General features: G+C 35.7%; 1 protein-coding gene across 1 annotated transcript; it reads left to right on the top strand.

The window, feature by feature from the left end:
• Positions 5,478 to 20,353, top strand: LOC109354979 (SCY1-like protein 2). The gene is made up of 14 exons (XM_019597843.1): positions 5,478 to 6,083; positions 6,222 to 6,326; positions 6,965 to 7,066; positions 7,794 to 7,976; positions 14,327 to 14,453; positions 14,862 to 14,923; positions 15,019 to 15,105; positions 15,461 to 15,547; positions 16,638 to 16,751; positions 16,860 to 16,988; positions 17,675 to 17,737; positions 18,295 to 18,456; positions 18,580 to 18,698; positions 18,798 to 20,353. Exons 1-14 carry the CDS (start codon positions 5,592 to 5,594, stop codon positions 19,732 to 19,734), a joined length of 2,769 nt encoding a protein of 922 aa, XP_019453388.1. The 5' UTR covers positions 5,478 to 5,591; the 3' UTR covers positions 19,735 to 20,353.

Raw genomic sequence — 21,077 nt, 5'->3', positions numbered from 1 at the left:
CAGCACTCTATTGCGCCTCTATTGTATCATTGCTTCTATTTCTTCTTCCTTGACTTTCAATTCCTTCTTTATTTCATTATGTTATTTCCATTTCGTTTTTACCACAAATTTGTGTTTTCTTTTTTCTGTTCCTGATGGCCAACCAACTCACGAACCTCATTCTAGATCCTTCAAGTCCTTATTACCTACACCCCAAGGAAAACCCAAGGTCTGCTCTAGTTTCCACCTTGCTAAATGAAGCTGAGAACACTGGATCCAAAGAAGACAAACCAGATTCATCATGTTTGTTTACACATGCTTAGCACAATGCATTGAAGAACATGATTCAAGAATCCATGAAGTAAGGTTCTCACAATACTAACCAAGTCAGTTCCATATCTGTTTCAATGCACTCTCTTGACCCAACCAAGTCAGGTACATCTCTAACATTTCTTTCATACAAGACCAAGTCAAGTAGTTGGGTACTTGACATAGGGACAACAAACCATGTCTGCCATTCTCTCTTTATTAGAATTATAACATGATCAAACCTCTCTTGATTTCATTACCTAATGGCAATAAAGTCATTGCCTGTCATTTAGGAACTATTGTGTTCTCTGATAATTTTTACCTCACCAATGTTTTATATGTGTTTGTCTTTAATTTCAACCTTATTTTTGTCTCAAAACTCACATCCTCCTTAGCCTGCACCTTAACTTTCTCAACCAATCATTGTCAAATTCAGGACCCACACTCATTGTAGATGATTGGTGCAACTAAGCTAAGGGGAGGGTTATATGTGCTAAATCAATCCAGCAAGAAATACAATGAACCTTATCATGTAAATGCATTTACTAGCTATGATGATTGTAACATTTGACATTCTAGATTAGGCCACTTATCACATAAGAAAATGACTAGTATGCAATCTGTTTTTCCATTCATTAAATGCAATAAAACTTTAGACCCTTGTGAGATTTGTCACTTACCTAAACACAAAAGGCTACCCTACACTTCTAGCACCACTAAATCTGAGACTGCTTTTGACTTAATACATATAGACATATGAAGACCCCTTTCCACTCCATCCACTTTTTGACACCTGTACTTTTTTACAGTAGTAGATGACAAAACCAGGTTCATCTGGATCTATTTCATGAAATTAAAAGCATAAACCATCCCTTTTGTTAAATCCTTTGTGACATATGCTAAAAATCAATTCAACAAGAAAATTAAAACAATTAGATTCGATAATAGGAGAGAATTTATTATGAGAGATTTCTATATGGAAAAGGGAATACAACACTCAACCTCATGTATTGAGACACCACAACAAAATGGCTTAGTGGAAAGGAAACACCAACACATTCTAGGTGTGGCTAGAGCTCTAATTTTCAATCTAACTTACCTGTTTGTTTTTTGAACTATGTTATCTCTCATTATGTTCATCTAATTAATATACAACCTACTGTTTTCTTGTCTAATAAGTCCCTTTTTGAAGAATTGCATAACACCTTGCCCAACCTCAAACACTTGAGGGTATTTGGTTGTCTTTGTTATGCTTCCACATTAGTTTCTCATAGGAGAAAACTGGATGCTAGATCAAGGAAATGCATATTCCTAGGTTACCCTCATGGAGTTAAAGGTTCTATCCTGCTAGATATTAAACCAATGAAATCTTTATATCTAGAGACATTGCCTTCTTTGAACATATTTTCCCTTTTTCTAGTACTACACCCATCAACACTAAAGCCAACCCAAACTCACAACTTATACTCCTTATTAGCGAACATGATATCTTTTCTTACTCAATGCCTGAAACAACCCTACCACCTCCTAACAATACCATTGAACCCATACTGCATCAACCTGACATCACACCAAAAACCTCAATCAACCATGCCTCAACCAGACATTCTCAAAGAAATGGAAACCCACCCACCTATCTAAGAAACTACCATTGGACCCTCCTTCACAATTCCAAGCTTATTGACTCACATATCCAACATCCCATCAGCAAAAGCCTTAGCTATAACAACCTATGCAACAAACATAAACATTTTTATTTGACCATATCTGTCAACGAAACACCCAAGGATTATTCTGAAGCTATACAATTTGAACATTGGCAACAAGCTATCCATACAGAATTGACAGCTTTAGCCAATAACAATACCTGGATTTTAACTAGACTCCCACCTGACAAGAAAGCCATAGGCTGTAAATGGATTTTAAAAATTAAACACCATGTTGATGGTTCTATAGAAAGGTACAAAGAAAGATTGGTTGCAATCACTCAAACTGAGGGTGTAGAATACATGGACACTTTTATCCCAATGGTTAAAATGACCACTATAAGGGTTCTTCTTTGTCTTGTTGCCCTCTTCAATTGGAATTTGCAACAGGGTGGACATCAATACAGCCTTCCTCTATGAAGATCTCAAAGAAGTGGTTTACATGAAGACTCCACCTAGACTTAAAAACTTTGATCCAACAATTGTGTGCAAGTTACAAAAGTCCATCTATGAGCTTAAACAAGCCAACATGCAATGGCATAATAAGCTTACTATCACTTTGATTCAACTAGGTTATACCAAATCCTTTTATGATTATTCTCTTTTTATTCATAACACTAACTCTGGCTTCATAACTATTTTAGTATACGTAGATGACTTGATTTTGACAGGAAACAACCTAGATCAAATCATTCACACTAAATATGTTCTTCACAACAAATTCAGTATTAAAGACATTGGTGACTTGAAGTTTTTCTTAGGGATAGAGGTTGCTAGATCAAGACAAGGCATAACATTATACCAAAGGAAGTACACACTTGAACTTCTACAAGAAACATGATACATATAAGCTAAAGTTGCTTCAACACCCATGGCATACAACACAATCGTTCGCTCTCAATCAGTCTCTCCTCTCAAATATATCAATCCTTGTGGAAGACTCATAGGCAAATTGCTTTATCTCACTCACACTCAACCTGATATATCTTTTGCAGTTGGTTGTCTTAGCCAATACCTTGCCTCTCCTACTGATCAACACCATAAAGCAGCAACTCATATTCTCATATACCTTAAATCTTCACCTGGCCAAGGCATCTTCTTTCCCAGAAATAACACAACCATCATCCAAGGGTACTCAGCTTCTTTCCCAGCAATAGCATCTTTTGTGACAACAACTCAGCTTTACACATTGCAGCAAATCCGTTTTTTCACGAAAGAATCAAACACATAGACATAGACTGCCATGTGGTTCGTGAACGATTGGAAAATAACACAATTCATCTTCTCCCTATTCACACTTCACTCCAACTTGCAGACATTTTCACTAAATCTCTATCTCCTTCACCTTTTCGAAATACCATGTCCAAATTTTGCATTATTGACTTTCACATGCCAAGTTTGAGGGGTTGTGTTGAAAACATCACTAATTCACAAAGCCCGGATAGCCTAGACCAAAGCCCAAGTGATCTTCAAACCTCTAATAAACTCAACTGAAGTTTTTCCCTTTTTAGCAACTTTTCAAATTTCTATTTTATCTGTTAGCAGCTTAGTTTCCATTATTAGCAATTTTCTCTTTTTGATTTAGTTAAGCTTGAATTTCATTTGGTTTATTAGAATTAGCATAAATAGGACTTATGATGTATGTTGAATTCATTCAATGAAGAATCAATAAGAAGTTTCTTCATTTTCATTCATTCAAGCTTTATAAGCTTTTCTTTGCCTCGTTTTTCGTGCTTTTCTTTATTGCTATAAGACTAGTTTTTCATTTCTTTCTTCTTCCATGGGAGTTCAATCTTCACAATAGAAGAAAAAATGACAAGAGAATTTGTTGACGAGGTTCAGTTAATTCTTACATCTCTGTGAATATTGACTAGCTACCAAAATATTATTAGAGAAATGATTACATACACACCCATGGACACTAGGCACATGAGATGTTTCTAATTTGGGCAATATTATAAAAAGAGACTTAAGTCAAATGTATAATATTGATTTATCTCTCTTTCCAATACTAGATAATGCAAGACTTTATATATTAATATATTTCAAGCATCCCAACAATTGACATTGTTGAACAAGTCCCTCCTTCCTCGATGCAATGCACCATCCTTGGAAGTTGCTTATCTTCCTTTAGGTTGGTTTTTATTAGGGATGTGATGATTTTTTGAATTATTTTCTTTGCCTAGTGGTCCTATCCTGGTCGGTGGTCTCCTTAGACATTTGGAATTGCTCTTATTATTCCATGACTTCATTGATGTAGAAGTGTGAGTTCAATTTCAATCAAAATAAGTATCTACCATTTTCTCACTTAGCAAAATCGTCGACTACATAAATCAAACGACTATCATATTTACATCACCAATATATGAGATTAATGGGCAATGCATAGAGAGATAAAGGATAGGTGGATGTACGTGGGTGACCATGAGTGATCCATAAGCTGAAGAGTAAGAGTAGGCCCACAAAAAAACAAAGTTTATAAAGATGGTTGTGTGCAGATGAAGGCTTGTCTAAAACTAAAGCTCTCTTATGGAGAAGAAGAAGTTTACATGATCTCTGTATTATTGCAAATCATTCTAATTTCAACTACTCACTCCACAACTAAATAATTTAATTAAAAATTATTCTCGAGTATTTCATGTATGCCACGTTTTTTATTCTTTAATCACATTTCTCTCTTCATTATTCATCAATCATATATAATTACAAATGCTAATCCTACATCTATATTTACCCTTATTATTTATGCTTATTCCCATTCAACTTCACTAACAAAACGGATTCCTAGATATAATACATATTTCTAGAAACATTTTTCTTTAAAATAAATTGAGTGGCTTAAGTTTTTTCAGTCAAATTCCCATGTGTTCCCTTAACAAGCCCATAAAATTTTAAATACTATTTGTTATAAAAAATATAAAGATGGAAAATAACGTCCCATTGATCAGAAAAATGAAGGCTCAATTCATATGAGCAACATTTGTTGGGAGGAGCAGTCACAGATTAATAATAAAGTATTAGTCTAATGGTGTAAGCTTCAATTAAATACTAACATAACAAAAAATATTTAATTTCTGGAAATAATACTTAGTGTGATATTCCAAAAAAGATTAGTTGCTTACTCTCCAATAAGATACATTTGTTAACACTACAAAATAACATCATACCATTATTTGTGAGGAAAAATAAATTAACATTCTTAATTTATGACAAACAAGTGTAATAAATTATAAATAATAAATTATAAAATAACTTTACAAGCAAGTATAAAAGCATTCTCCATGTTAATGCTCTAAACTCATGAGATGAGAGCCATCTATCTATGGAGATGAAAAAAAGAGAGTTGAAACTTCAAAAGTATCACCAAGCAATAACAGGTAGGTGACAAATCTAACACATAACAAAAGAACGGCAGAAAAATAAAATAAAAATGAATAGCAGAGAAAGAAAAGAGAGACATAGCAAGATGGAAACAAAAACTAACAACCGTGTCAAACACTTCTGAATCTGAATTCCATCTTCTCTTTCTTCACCATTCCCCGCGATTTCTATATAAAACACTCTCTTTCGTAGCTATTCACTTTCATCATTCTAAAAATGTCGCTAAACATGAAAACCCTAACCCAAGCATTAGCCAAAACCGCCGCAGTTATCGAGAAAACCGTAACAACCACCGTACAAGAAGTCACCGGACCTAAGCCCCTCCAGGACTACGATCTTCTCCACCAGATCGGTTCCGCTGGTCCTGGTCTCGCGTGGAGGCTATACTCCGCCAGAGCGCGTGATCCTTCCCGGAAGCACCAGTACCCTGTCGTTTGCGTTTGGATTTTGGATAAGCGCGCTTTATCGGAGGCGCGAGTGCGTGCTGGTTTGACCAAGGCTGCGGAGGATTCGTTCTTAGATTTGATTCGGACCGATGCGGCGAAATTAGTTAGGTTGAGGCATCCTGGTGTGGTGCATGTGGTGCAGGGGTTGGATGAGAGTAAGAATGCGATGGCTATGGTTACTGAACCGTTGTTTGCTTCGATTGCGAATACGCTTGGGAATTTGGATAATGTTGCTAATGTTCCTAAGGAGCTTAGGGGAATGGTATTTGATTTGAACTTAATCAATAATTCGATCGTTTTGTTATGTGTTTTAGTCATTGCATTTATATGCACTATGTTTGTGGAATGTTATTTGAATTCACTAATTGGTGATGATGATAGAGAAGGTTTTGTTTTGCAGCAAATGGGACTGTTGGAGGTGAAGCATGGTTTACTACAGATAGCAGAATCATTGGACTTTCTCCACAACCATGCTCATCTTATTCATCGAGCTATATCACCTGAGGTAGCAGCTTTTTTTATATCTTACCGAGAATATATTTGGGTTTATGAGAATAACATATGAAAGTAGCTAATAAAAAATAATTCATGACCTTCCTTTTAAGTTTTTTAGCTAATTTCAATATGATACTTATGACAATAAGCACTTTTTAGCTTATATCAAAAAACTTAATGGAATAAATGCTTTATTAAGTTGTTTAGTGTTTACCCAAACACAACCTTATAGGATTTTGGAAAGATAGAATGTTTATATGATAAGGATACTGGTTAAGGATTCAAAGATAGTATTATTTTTTATTGAAAAGTGATATATTTAGTATATTGAATTCAAATAAAATTTGCAGCCATTAATAAAAATAGGTGCTGCAATTCAATAGTACTACCAGTGAGTGGCATCTAATTAGAAATGCGATAGAACAATTAATTGTTTTGGAGATTTCTTTGTAGTTAGTGGCATCTATGTATTTGTTGCGAATTTCATTAAATCTTAACATTATTTCTTTGGATTTTTTGCTGATGTATCATGTTGCACCTGTCATTGTTGATACACATTCCTTTTTTTGGTTTGCCAGCTAATCTTTGGTATTATTCCTTTTGCTTTATCACTAACTTTCAGTTAAATACAAATTTTATACTTTGCAGAATGTTTTTATCACCTTGAGTGGAGCCTGGAAACTCGGTGGATTCGGTTTTGCAATTTCAGCTTCTCAGACATCTGGTGACTCATCTAATTTCCATTATGCTGTGAGTGAACATTGGATAAGATTAGGATTTACTATATTGACTTCGTTTAGTGGACATCTTTAATGCATTAATTCCCTGGTATTGACATCAACATACAGCTGCATATGTTGTCTAATGATTCTTTATTAAATATTAGCTCATCTTTATGGATCCTTGATATGTGTTTGGTTGACATAACACAAAGTCAGCAATTATGTATAACATTGTATAGAGAAATTCTCTTGCATATGGTCTTTGTTTTCAGCTTCATCTGGAACCCTCCCCCCTACTCTTTTCTCCTTCGATCCACTTTTTAGCCATAATAAATCAATGCTTTAGATATAATTTCTGGCAATCTTATATATTTTTGCTTTTGGATGTCTGTGTTTTGTAACTCTGCCTCCGTGATTATTCTTCTTTGCACATGATTGTGTATCCCATTCTGTTGTGACAGATATGATTTTCTTGATATTTTTCTATAAAAGAAGAAATTTATTGTGATGCGAAAGGATTAGAAAGAGTGAGTACTATATGGAATCCTCCAAAATACTAACAAGGAACATACAATTTTCTTCATAATAAAGTTTGCATCTCAACTATGATTTTTAAGAAGGCCAGAAAAGCTATCATTTATAAGTGGTTACCTGACAAATTATTCTGTTGTATATTTGTATTCTACTCTCATCCTCTGGAGCAGCAAATTTTGCTTAAAAGGCCTGTATCTTATTTAACTATGATTACTGTACAGGAATATGACATCGAGGACTCAATTTTGCCTGTTCAACCATCACTTAATTACACTGCTCCTGAGCTGGTGAGGAGCACTGCGTCTTCAGCTGGGCCCTCTTCTGATATTTTCAGTTTTGGATGCCTTGCCTACCATTTAATTGCTCGAAAGCCTCTGTTTGATTGCCATAACAATGTGAAGATGGTATGTATAGATTCTTTTAATTTTCATAGGCTTCAGCTTACTAGTTGCTATGGATTGTCTCTGAATTTGTTGAAAATGTCTAATAAAAGGGTTGACATTTGTATACTGTCAAGAACCAACTTTCCCAAAAGCTTAAGTTGTTGGGTGAAGGCAAATGAATGATTTTAGATATCTAAATATGCTCATCTGTTGATTAATAATCAATAATTTATGAATTCTATCAAATGCTTGATTTTATATGAAGTTGCTGCATTGGAGTCTATTTGGCCTTTCATTTTTCTTGAGGATTCTTCATGTTCTTTGTACAAAAAGGACATAAAGCTGTGTATTCAATATATCTCTCGGTTCAGTTAGTGTAGTTAGTTGTTGTTATTGGCAGTTACAACTGTCAAAGTAACTGCCTCAACAACTTAGCTTTTCTTTAAATAGAAGCTTAATCTCTTCCATTTATTGTAGTCAGAAATACAGAAAGTATTCTCAAATAAGAAATTCAATTCTCTCTCCTTTCTTTTCTTTCATCTTCTATTCTTTACATGGTATCAAGAGCTTTTTATGGCTAATGCTACAACTGATCCTTCTTCCATGGATTCTCCACCAAATCTCTCTTCTGCTGCACCGGTTCAAGCTCTTTCTCCTACTGTCTCTCTTCCTCTTCCAATTACAAAACTCACAGAGAAAAATTACTTGACTTGGAGTCAGTTTATGCTAGCTGTTCTCAAAGCAAATCACGTACTTAGGTTTGTTCTAAATCCTGACAATTCCATCATGAATCAGATCGTCATGAACATCATGTTAATCCTGCGTTCTTGAGCTGGGAGGAACAAGACCAGAATGTGTTTTCGTGGCTCTTGAATTCTATCTCAGATTCAATAAGACCTCGTGTGGTAGGATGCACCACCTCTTTTCAACTCTGGCAGGAATTGCACTCTTTTTGTAATGCTCACACTAAAGCAAGAAGTCGCCAACTTAGGGCACAACTTCGTAGTGTTTCACAAGGTTCCAATTGCATCTCTGATTATTTTTCAAAAATCAAGATGTTAACTGATTCCTTTGCTTCAATTGGAACGCCAATTACCTTGGAGGAACATGTTGATTTTGTTCTAGACGGTCTCAATGAAGAATTTCATCCACTCATTACTACTATTGAAGGACAGATGCATCCTCCTTCTATTAATGAGTTAGAGCAATTTCTTCTCACTTTTGAATCAAGGTTAGTGAAAAATAAACACAAAACTGTGTCTGATGCGTTTTCTGCTAATATTGCTACCACTGAATCTTCTCCTACTCAATCCCCTGCTTCTGTGACCAACACTGCTCCTCTTCCTCTTCCTCATCCACCTTATCGTGCACGTTTCCCTTCAATGCCTCTATTTCGTGGTTCATCTAATCAAACTTATGGTGGATCTCGTGGAGGGGGACGCTTTGGCAGACGAGGTCGTGGTAATAGGTCATCTGGCAGAACTTCAGTATACTTCTGTGAGTATTGCAATAGACATGGTCATGATGTGACCTGGTGTTATTTTGCTCCATATGATACCTCCTACACAATGCCTTCTGCTTATGACCACAACTACAATGCTCAACAGTTTTCAGACTCTTATGCTTCATTTGGTCATCCTCCAGTGCTACAGAATCCTGCTTATGGAGTGCCTCCTCATTATACAAGACCAAGAACATCTCTCTATTCCTATAATCAACCAAGACCTTCCTACAATTCACATTCCTCAAGTCACTATTTGACAAATCCTAAAGGCACTGGTAGACCTGATACTCATCAGCCACCTTATGCAATGAATGTGACCAACACTGTTCAAGATTTCAACAAAACATCCATGTGGTATCCAGATTCAGGTGCCACAAATCATCTAACTGCTGATTCATCCTTGCTAGCTGATCCTACAGAGCAGTTTGCCTCTGATCACATCTATATGGGTAATGGTCATAAAGCTCCTATTACTTGCAGTGGCAATGCTCACTTTAAGTCCCCTTTTGACTCTAATATATCTATGTCATTGTATAATCTGCTTCTTGTTCCTACTATTACAAAAAATCTTCTTAGTGTGTCTCAATTTGCCAAGGACAATCATTGCTTTTTTGAATTCCATCCTAACCATTGTCTTGTTAAATCACAGGCTACTAAACAGGTTCTCCTTAAAGGCTCCTCACTGCAGAGGGACTCTATGCCTTCTCAAGTCTTGTTAAACCTTCTTCAATTCACTGTAATTTCAGTTCTGCATCCCCTTTATGTGCAAATAATTCTAGCTTACCTAGTTCTAAGTCTGTCTCCTTACAAACTCTGGCATTATAGACTAGGACATGCCCATGAGGCTGCTGTAAAGAATGTATTGCAACAATGTAACATTTTACATTCTAATAAAACATCTCTTGATTTCTGTGTTGCTTGTTGTTGTGCTAAGGCTCATAAATTACACTCTCCAAACTCTACTACTGTGTATGCCAAGCCTTTTGATCTTTTATACTTGGATTTATGGGGTCCTGCTCCTGTCCACTCAGAAACAGGGTTTAGATATTACCTATCCATAGTTGATGCTCACACCAGGCACACTTGGATTTATCTACTAAAGAAAAAGTCAGACACCCTTCTCATCTTTCAACACTTTCATAAGTATGTTCATACTCAGTTTCAGTGAGAAATTAAAGCCATCCAAAGTGATTCGGGGGGTGAGTTTAGACCATTTAGTCAATATCTAACCTCACTAGGAATTATTCACAGAGTTTCATGCCCTCATAGTCATCATCAACAAGGGACTGTTGAGAGAAAACATAGGCATATAGTGGAAACTGGTTTAGCCTTGCTCACTCATGCTTCATTACCTATGTCATATTGGGAATATCAAAAAGTCGAAACCGTTCTACTACCTAAAAACCAAATTTTCACTGATTTAATCGATTATGCCAATGGTTAATCGATTACCTGGGCTTAGTTTTTGAAAATTCAAATTTTTTACTGATTTAATCAATTAAACCGCCCGTTAATCGATTACCTGGACAACTTTTTTTTTGAAAATTCAAATTTTACATTGTTTTAATCGATTAAAACATCCCGTTAATCGATTAAAACTAGTACATTAAAGGCAGACAGTGTCTCGGTTCTGCACTTTTTTCGACATTTTTGCAACCTCTTTGTGCTTTGAGTCTCTGAAACAGTAACCAAACTAATCCAAGTGCAATAGGATTAAATAAACCTCATCCTAACCCTCTCAAACCATCCGAAATCGTTCTTCATCATCCTTAATCCATCCAATTCCGAATCATACAATCAAAACCCTAGGTTAAGTTTGCCTCCTCTGCTCATTCAACACAGTTTCGGGTTCAACACATATAATGGAGCAAAGTCGTCCAAAACGGGTCAAGACTACAGCTACTCGTGTACGAAGAAGTACAACAAATTCAGGTGCTACCTTTTCCATTCCCACATCCTCTTCTAATCCTACTCCTCATCAACAACAACAAACACAAACTGAGTCCTCTGCTTCTTTATGTCCCTCTTCTTCATCAACACCTCTCTCTTCACCTAATAATCAGCCAATAACAATACACCATGAGTCCTCAACAACACATCCTGAGTCACCAACAACCACAAACACTGAGTCTACTTCACTTCTTCCTCTTCCTCTTGTATCTCAGTCTATTCATCCTATGCAAACCCGTTCTAAGTCTGGAATTGACAAGTCTTTTGTTCCTAGAGTTCCTAGGGCCTTGCTTGTTCAAAGTGAGCCAACTTCTGTTAAAACTGCTCTTAGTGATCCTCTGTGGGTTCAAGCTATGCAAGAAGAATACAATGCTCTAATAAAGTTAGGCACTTGGTCTATTGTTGATTTGCCTAGAGACAAACAAGCTATTGGTTGTAAATGGGTGTTTAGGATTAAGGAAAATCCTGATGGGACAGTAAATAGGTATAAAGCAAGGCTTGTGGCTAAAGGTTTTCATCAAAAACAGGGCATTGACTACACAGAGACCTTTTCCCTTTGCCTTAAAGAGACTAGGCTCATTGGAATATTTTCTTGGCATAGAAGTTAAACCTATGACTAATGGTTCACTATTTCTCTCTCAAACAAAGTATGTCAAGGATCTCCTTAAAAAGGCTAATATGAATTCTATCAAGCCTCTACCTACTCCTATGTCTTCTTCTTGCAAATTGACAAAGACAGGTTCTTCACCTTTTGACAATCCCACACTTTACAGATCCATAGTGGGAGCACTTCAGTATGCCACAATTACAAGACCAGATCTTGCATTCAGTGTCAATAAAGTGTGTCAATATATGTCAAATCCTTTGGAGCATCACTGGACTGCTGTTAAAAGAATTCTCAGGTACTTACAAGGTTCTCTCACCCTTGGCATACAACTCAGACCAGCTAGTCCTCACTGTTCTCTATCCATCACAGCATTTTGTGATGCTGATTGGGCATCAGATCCAGATGATAGAAAATCAGTCTCAGGTGCTTGCCTATTTGTTGGACCTAACATTGTTACTTGGTGGTCTAAAAAGCAACAAACTGTCTCTAGGTCAAGCACTGAGGCTGAATACAGAAGCCTAGCTCTAGCCTCTCAAGAGCTCATTTAGGTTGAGTCTCTCCTCTCAGAACTGAAGTTTGCTCATCAATGTCCTCTTGTTCTCTGTGATAATCTCAGTACTGTAGCCATGGCACACAATCCTATTCTTCATCACAGGACAAAACACATTGAGTTGGATCTATTCTTTGTAAGAGATAGAGTCCAATCCAATCTGTTGCAAATAAAGCACATACCATCTGAAGATCAGATAGCAGATGCTCTAACTAAACATCTCTCTAATTCAAGGTTTCTGGCTATAAGGAAACTGCTTCAAAGTGGTTGATAGATTTTCAACACACCCACAGCTTCAGGGGGGAATATTAGAGTAATTAGCCTATTATTAATTCAGTTTAAACTTCATGTAAAAAGCTGTGTAGTCAATATATCTTTCGATTCAGTTAGTGTAGTTAGTTGCTGTTAGTGGCAGTTACAACTGTCAAAGTAACTGCCTCAGCAACTTATTATTAATTCAGTTTAAGCTTCATGTATAAAGCTGTGTATTCAATATATCTCTCGGTTCAGTTAGTGTAGTTAGTTGTTGTTAGTGGCAGTTACAACTGTCAAAGTAACTGCCTCAACAACTTAGCTTTTCTTTAAATAGAAGCTTAATCTCTTCCATTTATTGTAGTCAGAAATAGAGAAAGTATTCTCAAATAAGAAATTCAATTCTCTCTCCTTTCTTTTCTTTCATCTTCTATTCTTTACACAAATGAATGATTTTAGATATCTAAATATGCTCATCTGTTGATTAATAATCAATAATGTATGAATTCTATCAAATGCTTGATTTTATATGAAGTTGCTGCATTGGAGTCTATTTGGCCTTTCATTTTTCTTGAGGATTCTTCATGTTCTTTGTACAAAAAGGACATAACTGCCCCTTATCCCCTCTCTTTTCTTTCTTGTTTAATTGAGAAGCAAAATGATTAGTTATGAACATATTTTGGTTCATAGTGCTGATTTGCTGATATATTCTTAATATTAATTCCTTATCGGATTATACTTTATCTGTAGCTTTCACTTTGTACATTGTAAAAGGGTCCTTGAAGAATGTCTAGGGTTCCCTGATCTGGATTTGGTCGCTTTGGATCAGTACTCTGCATCCTGAACACTATTCATATCTTTAGATTAGCCCTAGATGTACTTTTTGCTTGAAATTAGGGAATATTGATGGTGGAACAAAAACTTAAACCTGCACCACATATGGAAAGAGGATTATTATGGCCTAAATTGAACCTTGGTATATTTTTATATACAGGACTTAAATATGTAATAAGATGCTCTCCATCTGATGAATTTTTTCAAGCTTCTGTTTCATGCAATTTAGCATAACTGGTTAGAGAGATAATGGCTAGTATCATGCATTTTAGGTGAATCAATTGCAATCGTGAAAAAACGGTATTGTGCAAAAATTAAAGTTGATGCTGAACATACTGAACATTATATACCATGTTCTTTCAAAATTTTCTAAATAGGCATTCATTGCAATGGTTACATGTGTCTAGTCTCTAAAAGAACAAATGCATTTTTGTCAATGATTGAAACCATTTCACTGGATGCCACACATGCATTTGAATATAAGTATACAGCCATTGCAAAAGAAATGGTTCACTTTTTCATTTATTGAATTGTTTTTTATAGGTCATTCTATATACATTTTAATGATAACAAAGAAAAAACTATTAGAATTTTATTACTTGGTGATAATGATGCAGGCTATATGGTTTCATTCATTAGGAAGTAAATGAAATTCTGCTTTTCTACTTATGCAGTTCACGAATACCTTGACTTACTTATCAAGTGACGCTTTCTCATCTATCCCATCGGAACTGGTTCCAGACTTGACAAGGATGCTCTCTCCAAATGAGTCTACCAGACCAACAGCGATGGATTTTACAGGTTAAGGTTTTTATTTATTATCGTTAAAGAAATTATAGGTAAAAGGTGGCTTGCTGATTCAAAATATTTTTTTCCTTTCCTTTGATATAAAAAATAGAAGTGGCATTGGCACCAAAAAACAGTGAAAGCATTTTGTTGGGAGTTTCATATGAATAAAATTCCAGTGGGTCTTTATTAATTAAAAAAACTTTTGATGCCTGATCTGGAGAAAGATCATTATTTTGTCAGATGTAACAATGAGTAATCAAATTACATTTTACAATTCATGACTCATGAGTTAGGTACCTAGCCTACCTTGACAGGCAACTGTTAGGAGCTGTTTGAACTTATTGTATTAAGATTTTTTTATATGATAGGTGTCTTGTTAGGTTTGTAGTTTTACAGGACACATGCCCCTTATTTTTGCAGGCTCGCCATTTTTTCGGAACGACACTAGATTGCGTGCTCTGCGCTTCCTCGATCACATGCTCGTAAGAATTTTTGTCTTGCTTGTTTGCATCACAGAAGTGAAAACTTGCAGAAGTAGACTTTGAAGTTCTTGATTATGTGTATTCTTTTCCTTCAGGAAAGAGATAACATGCAGAAATCCGAGTTCTTAAAAGCATTGTCAGATATGTGGAAAGATTTTGATTCCCGTGTATTGCGTTACAAGGTATGCTGTTTGGCTATGTAATTTAGTGAGGATTCATTATTTATCTCGGTTAGATAATTTTATGTCAGTTCACTTTCTCGGTACATAATTCTGTACACTCTGTCAAATGCTTTTAGTCTTTTGTCCTAGCTTTTATGAGTATGTGTTCGACCCAAGTTGAGTATGAGAATATGATCTCACAAATCTTTAATGCACTTAGGAATACTGTTGCACATGTTAATACTCATGTAACATGTTTCTCTCTTTTTACTTTCTTTTTTCTCTAATATGTGATTAGCTTCTGATGCTTGAATTTTGAGTTATACTTTAATATTATTGTCTTGGATGTAACTTACTCACATAAAATTCAATGCAGGTCCTTCCACCACTTTGTGCAGAACTTAGGAATGTGGTGATACAGCCCATGATTCTACCAATGGTTCTAACTATTGCCGAGTCTCAGGTAATAATCTGTCTCTTTTTTCATCACTTTCATTGAATGCCCAAAATACTAGTCATAGCTTGTTTTGAGAGCATTGTATGCCAAAACCAATCTTGCTCCAATAAATATGTTTTTTAGGGTGAATATTTCAAAAAATCCACCATTGTATTGAAAGTATACATCATGCATGTGATACTGAAAAATGACAGTAATAACCAAAACGTAGCTGTTCATGGCTGCTCCTGAATAAGCTAGTTAGAATTGCAAGAATACATGCAATTTGATTCGGTTCATCAACTCAGTGATGCAGATCGCAATGAGTATTGTTTCTGTGCCAGGAACACATGCTGAATTGCATGAATTGTGATTTAGCAGTGTTTCTTACGACTGCACACCACTCACGTTTTGCATGACATACCTCCCCTTTTCCGGTTGTTCCTTTCACAGAGCCCTTGACAAGGCTTTTTCTACCACAGTCGATCCTCTCTTACATTGACAGTGATCACATCTTGTTTTTAAAAACTGTTTAAACTAACAGGCCTAACCCTTTTGTCCAAAGAAAGAAATATTATACTACATGTCTTTAAAAAGCCCAAGATGGAACAGACTAATAGTAATATGTTACACTATTGTTTTAAATTTTTCACTGATAACAAATTATTGTTTATCATTTTCAAAAAAACAAAAAATATTTTTTTGTCATTAATGATTAAACTCAGTGCAGTTTTTTTTCTTATATAAACTGATATATTATTTAACTTGACATATTTATATACATTCTTTAACAATTATGTTTATTTAAATACATTCTTTAAAAACTGTACAGATTGATGATCTTTATCTTTTTCCTTTTTGAATATTTATTTCGAATTTGAAGTTCATATTTCAATTTATTAGCTACATAATGAGTTAATGTTATAGACTATAGTTGTAACAACGGATTCCTTTTTGGTTTGTTTGATTAGTAAGGGAAGGGTAGGGTATGATTAGTATATAAAATTCATATTCATATAAGGACAAAATGGAATGCTATTTTAAGGTTTTTTGATAAAAAAAATTAAGTTCATTGAAATGAATAGGAAAAATATATGATATTTAAGTTTTTTTTCAGGACAAGAATGATTTTGAGCAATCAACACTTCCAGCCCTTGTACCTGTCCTGAACACTGCTTCTGGTGAGACACTGTTACTACTTGTGAAGCATGCTGAGCATATAATAAACAAGGTAACTGTAAGTTCATTTGCAGTTCCTTTATTTGGATGATTGAAGAATCTTTTGCATCTAGTGTCTATGTTTCTTCTAACTTTTACACTGTTTTCATTGTCCATTTAGACCAGTCAAGAGGATTTAGTTTCACATGTTCTTCCTATGATTATTCGGGCCTATGATGATAATGATGCTCGTTTACAAGAAGAGGTCCTGAAAAAATCTGTGTCCCTTGCCAAAGAACTTGATCCCCATGTGAGTGCTATACTCCTGCCAGACATACTGAGTAGGCATGAGTTGTTTTAAAATAGCAGATGTTTGCTAGAGTTTTTTGTGACCTTTGATTACACACTTTACATTCCATTGTTTGAATTTTGAAGTTGTGGGGACTTTTGATAATCATTAATAAAAAACTATGAAACTATTTTCTTTTATGGATGGAAGTCACATATTTTGATAATTGAAACTTGTAACAGTAATAGTTTGTGCATCCATTATTGGGTTTGAAACATTAGTAGAATTCTATATTCTCCTAAAAAATCTGTTGCTTGAATATTATCATAATAAGGAAAATTTAGATAATCACCTCCATTTTGGTCTATTTTCACTTTGCCTTCCACTTTTTAGATTTGGAAAATGTTGCTGTTACACCAAAAGGTTCATTTGCTAGCTTATCACGCCCTTGAGCTTTATATTATTATACAACACTACTGTTGCCCAGCCCAGTATCAGACAACCCTTGTGTGGTTGGGCTCATCCGTCATCACTGCTTTGGTTACAGTCTTAGAGAGTTTAGATAAATAATTAAATATTACTGGCTGAAGGTAGCCAATGTTTTTTGTTTGTTTGTTAAATTCTGCTTACTTAAATTCAAATGTTTGGTATTGGAGCAGAAAATATCCATCATGTTTCTAATATTCGTGTATATATTTCCCTTTCAGCTGGTGAAACAAGTGGTTTTACCCCGTGTGCATGGCTTAGCACTTAAAACGACAGTTGCTGCGGTATGTTTGAACTTTTGCCTTTAGTTACAATGCCTCTGGTTAATATGGTGTATTTGATGTCTTTCTGTACACAAAGCTCTACTTGGCCAAAATAGCTTGAGCTTTAGTTTACATAGAGCAGTATAAGAAACTAGTTGGTAGGCATAACTATATCATGATTATGTGAGAATTTATTTTGCATGACTACTCAAATGGGTGCTGCATCAGTCTACCTATCCTAACTGTTTTGCACAATATGCTGATCTTTGGATATGTAACTTCTTTTTTAATCCTGATTTTTTTATAGCTTAAACACTCAAAATGTAATTTATGAAATATTTCATTTTTCTAATAAATTTATACTTGTTACTGAAATCATAACAATAAAAACATTTTACTTTGTTCATATCCCAACAATTATGCTGAATTCTTTTTTTGAGTTCTACATGTTAAACATCTATATTTTGTTCCACATGATTTCAGCAACAGCTTAAGAACTGCCCACCCTGCTCCTAATCGTTGATTCTTCCATGGGCCCCTGCTCCCTCCTAATCTTTATGTTTCTCTTTGTTTGACAGGTTAGAGTCAATGCTTTACTGTGCCTAGGAGACATGATTAACCGGCTTGATAAACATGCTGTCTTGGACATCTTGCACACTATTCAGCGATGTACTGCAGTTGACCGTTCTCCGCCAACTCTTATGTGTACACTAGGGGTTGCAAATTCTATTTATAAGCAGGTGATATTCACAAATCACAAGAATGGGCCAGACACTTGAATTACAGTTTTTTTAGGTTATTAACTGGTACAATCGATGATATATAGAGTTGCAGCTAAGTTTTGTTTGATTTCTTTTGTTCAGTATGGAGTAGAATTTGTTGCTGAGCATGTTCTTCCATTGATAATGCCCCTCCTGACAGCTCAACAGCTAAACGTTCAGCAGTTTGCGAAATATATGCTCTTCGTCAAGGACATGCTCCAGTAATTTTCTTATTACATGCTGTCTTTTGTCATTACCTCTGTTTCGTCCCCTGCCCAAACCTTGTCTTTGAATTACTTTCTCAAGTTTTGTTCATACAGGAAGATAGAAGAGAAGCGAGGAGTAGCTGTGACAGATTCTAGAATCCCAGAGGTAAAAATATCTCGAGCACTTAATGAGCTACAATCTGAAGCCTCCAGGACAAGAAACAGTGCTGTTGCTTCAGCAAAAAACAGCACATGGGATGAAGATTGGGGTCCTACAGCAAAGGGTATTGCCACTTCTGTCCAGAATTCTATTCATACAACCAGTCAATCTGTGCCGGGCAACCCAGTTGGTCAAGTAACATCTTTACAAAACCATGCGCCGTTATCTGGTGTATCTAATCAGCAGACTACCAAGTCATGCCCCTCTGTGGATTTAGAGTGGCCACCTCGTGCACCTGTTGGTGTTACCCCGCAGTATGGTGATGCTGAAAATCATGCAGTAGCAGCAGGAACCTTATCCACATCTAATCTTGAAGATGGTGATCCTTTTGCTGATTGGCCTCCGCGTCCTAGTGGCTCATTATCAGGTGGGTCTGGAAGTTCCATCAATGGTAATTTAGGAACGCCACCAAACAACTTTGGGTTTAACTCAATGACTAGCACTTCAAGGAGTATGGGTCTCCAATCCAACAACATTTGGTCTGTTAATTCCCAAAAAAATTCAGAGCCTGTCAGTTTGAACCTAGGGAATGCTAGTTCAACCACCAGTACCCTGAATGATGGTCTCAAACCTCAGAACTCTCTTGCGTCTCTAAAACAAAGTCACCACTTTCCAGCATCAAATGTTTCATATAATAACGTCAAGTCAACAGATCTTGGATCTATGTTTGCTTCCAACACGAATGAACAGATTGCACCTAAACTCGCACCACCTCCTTCAACGTCAGTGGGTAGAGGACGAGGAAGAGGGAGGGGAGCTGGCTCAACCACTCGGTCCTCTAACACCAAGTCGCACTCTGAGCAACCACCCCTTTTGGATTTGTTGGGGTAGCTTGCTTTCTATCATTGTTCAAGTATCAGGGTGATGAGTTACTGCTGAGATTGTAGATTTTCGTAACATCCATCCTATGGTGAGTATTTGGATTCGTTTATTTTGAACGGAGAGATTGCAGAAAATCTTGCAAAAGGGACGGCTAGAGTATGTAAAGGTTTTGTTGTATGTTTAGCCTATAGTGATCTTGCAAAAGTTTGGTTTAATATTTTTTGATTTTTTGTACTTTCTATATTGTATTTCATCCTTAGGACAGCAGGGAAAATGTATTCAGAGAAGTCCTGGTAACTGTACTGGGTTGAAAATAATAAAGGCATTCATGAAGCTTCTCTTGAAGCAAGAATGAATCGAATTCCACGGTGTAAGGTTTGTTGTTGGCATGACAGAAAATGTTTGCAGGTTGAAGAAAGACCCTGGGGTGAAGAATGATCTTTCTATTTTGTCCTATTGTTGCTTTCAACTATTGAAGGGAAAGGTTTTATTTTGTCTCTGTTAAAGTTGATTTCAGCTTTTTGTAACTGTAAGTACTCTGTCAAATACTGTGATCAAACTGAGTATAGCACTTGAATTGACACAATGCATAAATTTAAGGGTATGTTGCTATCAAACACTTGAGTTATTATTGCACACTTTATGTTTACAATCTTTGGTGTTTAAAATATGATATTTACATTCTCATCGATTTTGGATTGTTTTGGGGGCTTCATAACTCTTCTAAAATTAAAAAGAAATATATTTAACATTAAAACATGATTGGAATTTGAAGTTACAGAAGATTGCTCGAAACCTAACAATATAATGATTGGTTCAGGCAACCTAATCCAAATTGTTTTATTTGTTTAATTGTGAACAATATTTGGGGATTCTAAATGCCTAAATCGGCGCTCCAAGCCGTTGATGATTGTTAGTGCTTGTTTGTGACCATGTCTAAAACTGAGTTTTGCAACTTAGTTTGATTGAGAACAGTTTGTGATGATTGATTTATGCTTTCATGATTGTTAAAAGTAGTTTTGACTTTTGATAGAATAAATATGGTTTGAATTTTGACATTTAATCTCCAGTTTGAAGTATATCTTTTGCATTCCAAATATTTTCTCACTTTACTACAATAAAAAAGGCACTTCGTGACATGATTAGAGGATTTGTCTTCCTTTGGTAATCACTTATTTTTTACTAAGTCTCGCTAGATCCCCAAGTAAACTAAAAAGCTAAGGGTTTAATTTATAGGAACGACACTTGTGAGGAGACCATACGTTCCAAAATGGGTTAGTTCATTACTCAGGTGAATGTATACCTTTGATTATACGAAAAAAATCACTCATTTTCTTAATTTCTCATTCCCC

This window comes from Lupinus angustifolius, chromosome LG08, assembly GCF_001865875.1.
Source record: "Lupinus angustifolius cultivar Tanjil chromosome LG08, LupAngTanjil_v1.0, whole genome shotgun sequence".
NCBI lineage: Eukaryota > Viridiplantae > Streptophyta > Magnoliopsida > Fabales > Fabaceae > Lupinus > Lupinus angustifolius.
The sequence above is the reverse complement of the archived record's forward strand: the minus strand, read 5'-3'. Positions and strand labels throughout refer to the sequence as shown.

What these genes read in the sequence shown, in the direction of transcription:
- LOC109354979 (XM_019597843.1), top strand. Translation starts at nt 5,592, where the DNA reads ATGTCGCTAAACATGAAAACCCTAACCCAAGCATTAGCCAAAACCGCC. An exon ending in GCTTCCTCGATCACATGCTC is followed by an intron (nt 14,924 to 15,018) that starts GTAAGAATTTTT and finishes CTTTTCCTTCAG; the next exon opens with GAAAGAGATAACATGCAGAA. An exon ending in CCAAAGAACTTGATCCCCAT is followed by an intron (nt 16,989 to 17,674) that starts GTGAGTGCTATA and finishes TTTCCCTTTCAG; the next exon opens with CTGGTGAAACAAGTGGTTTT.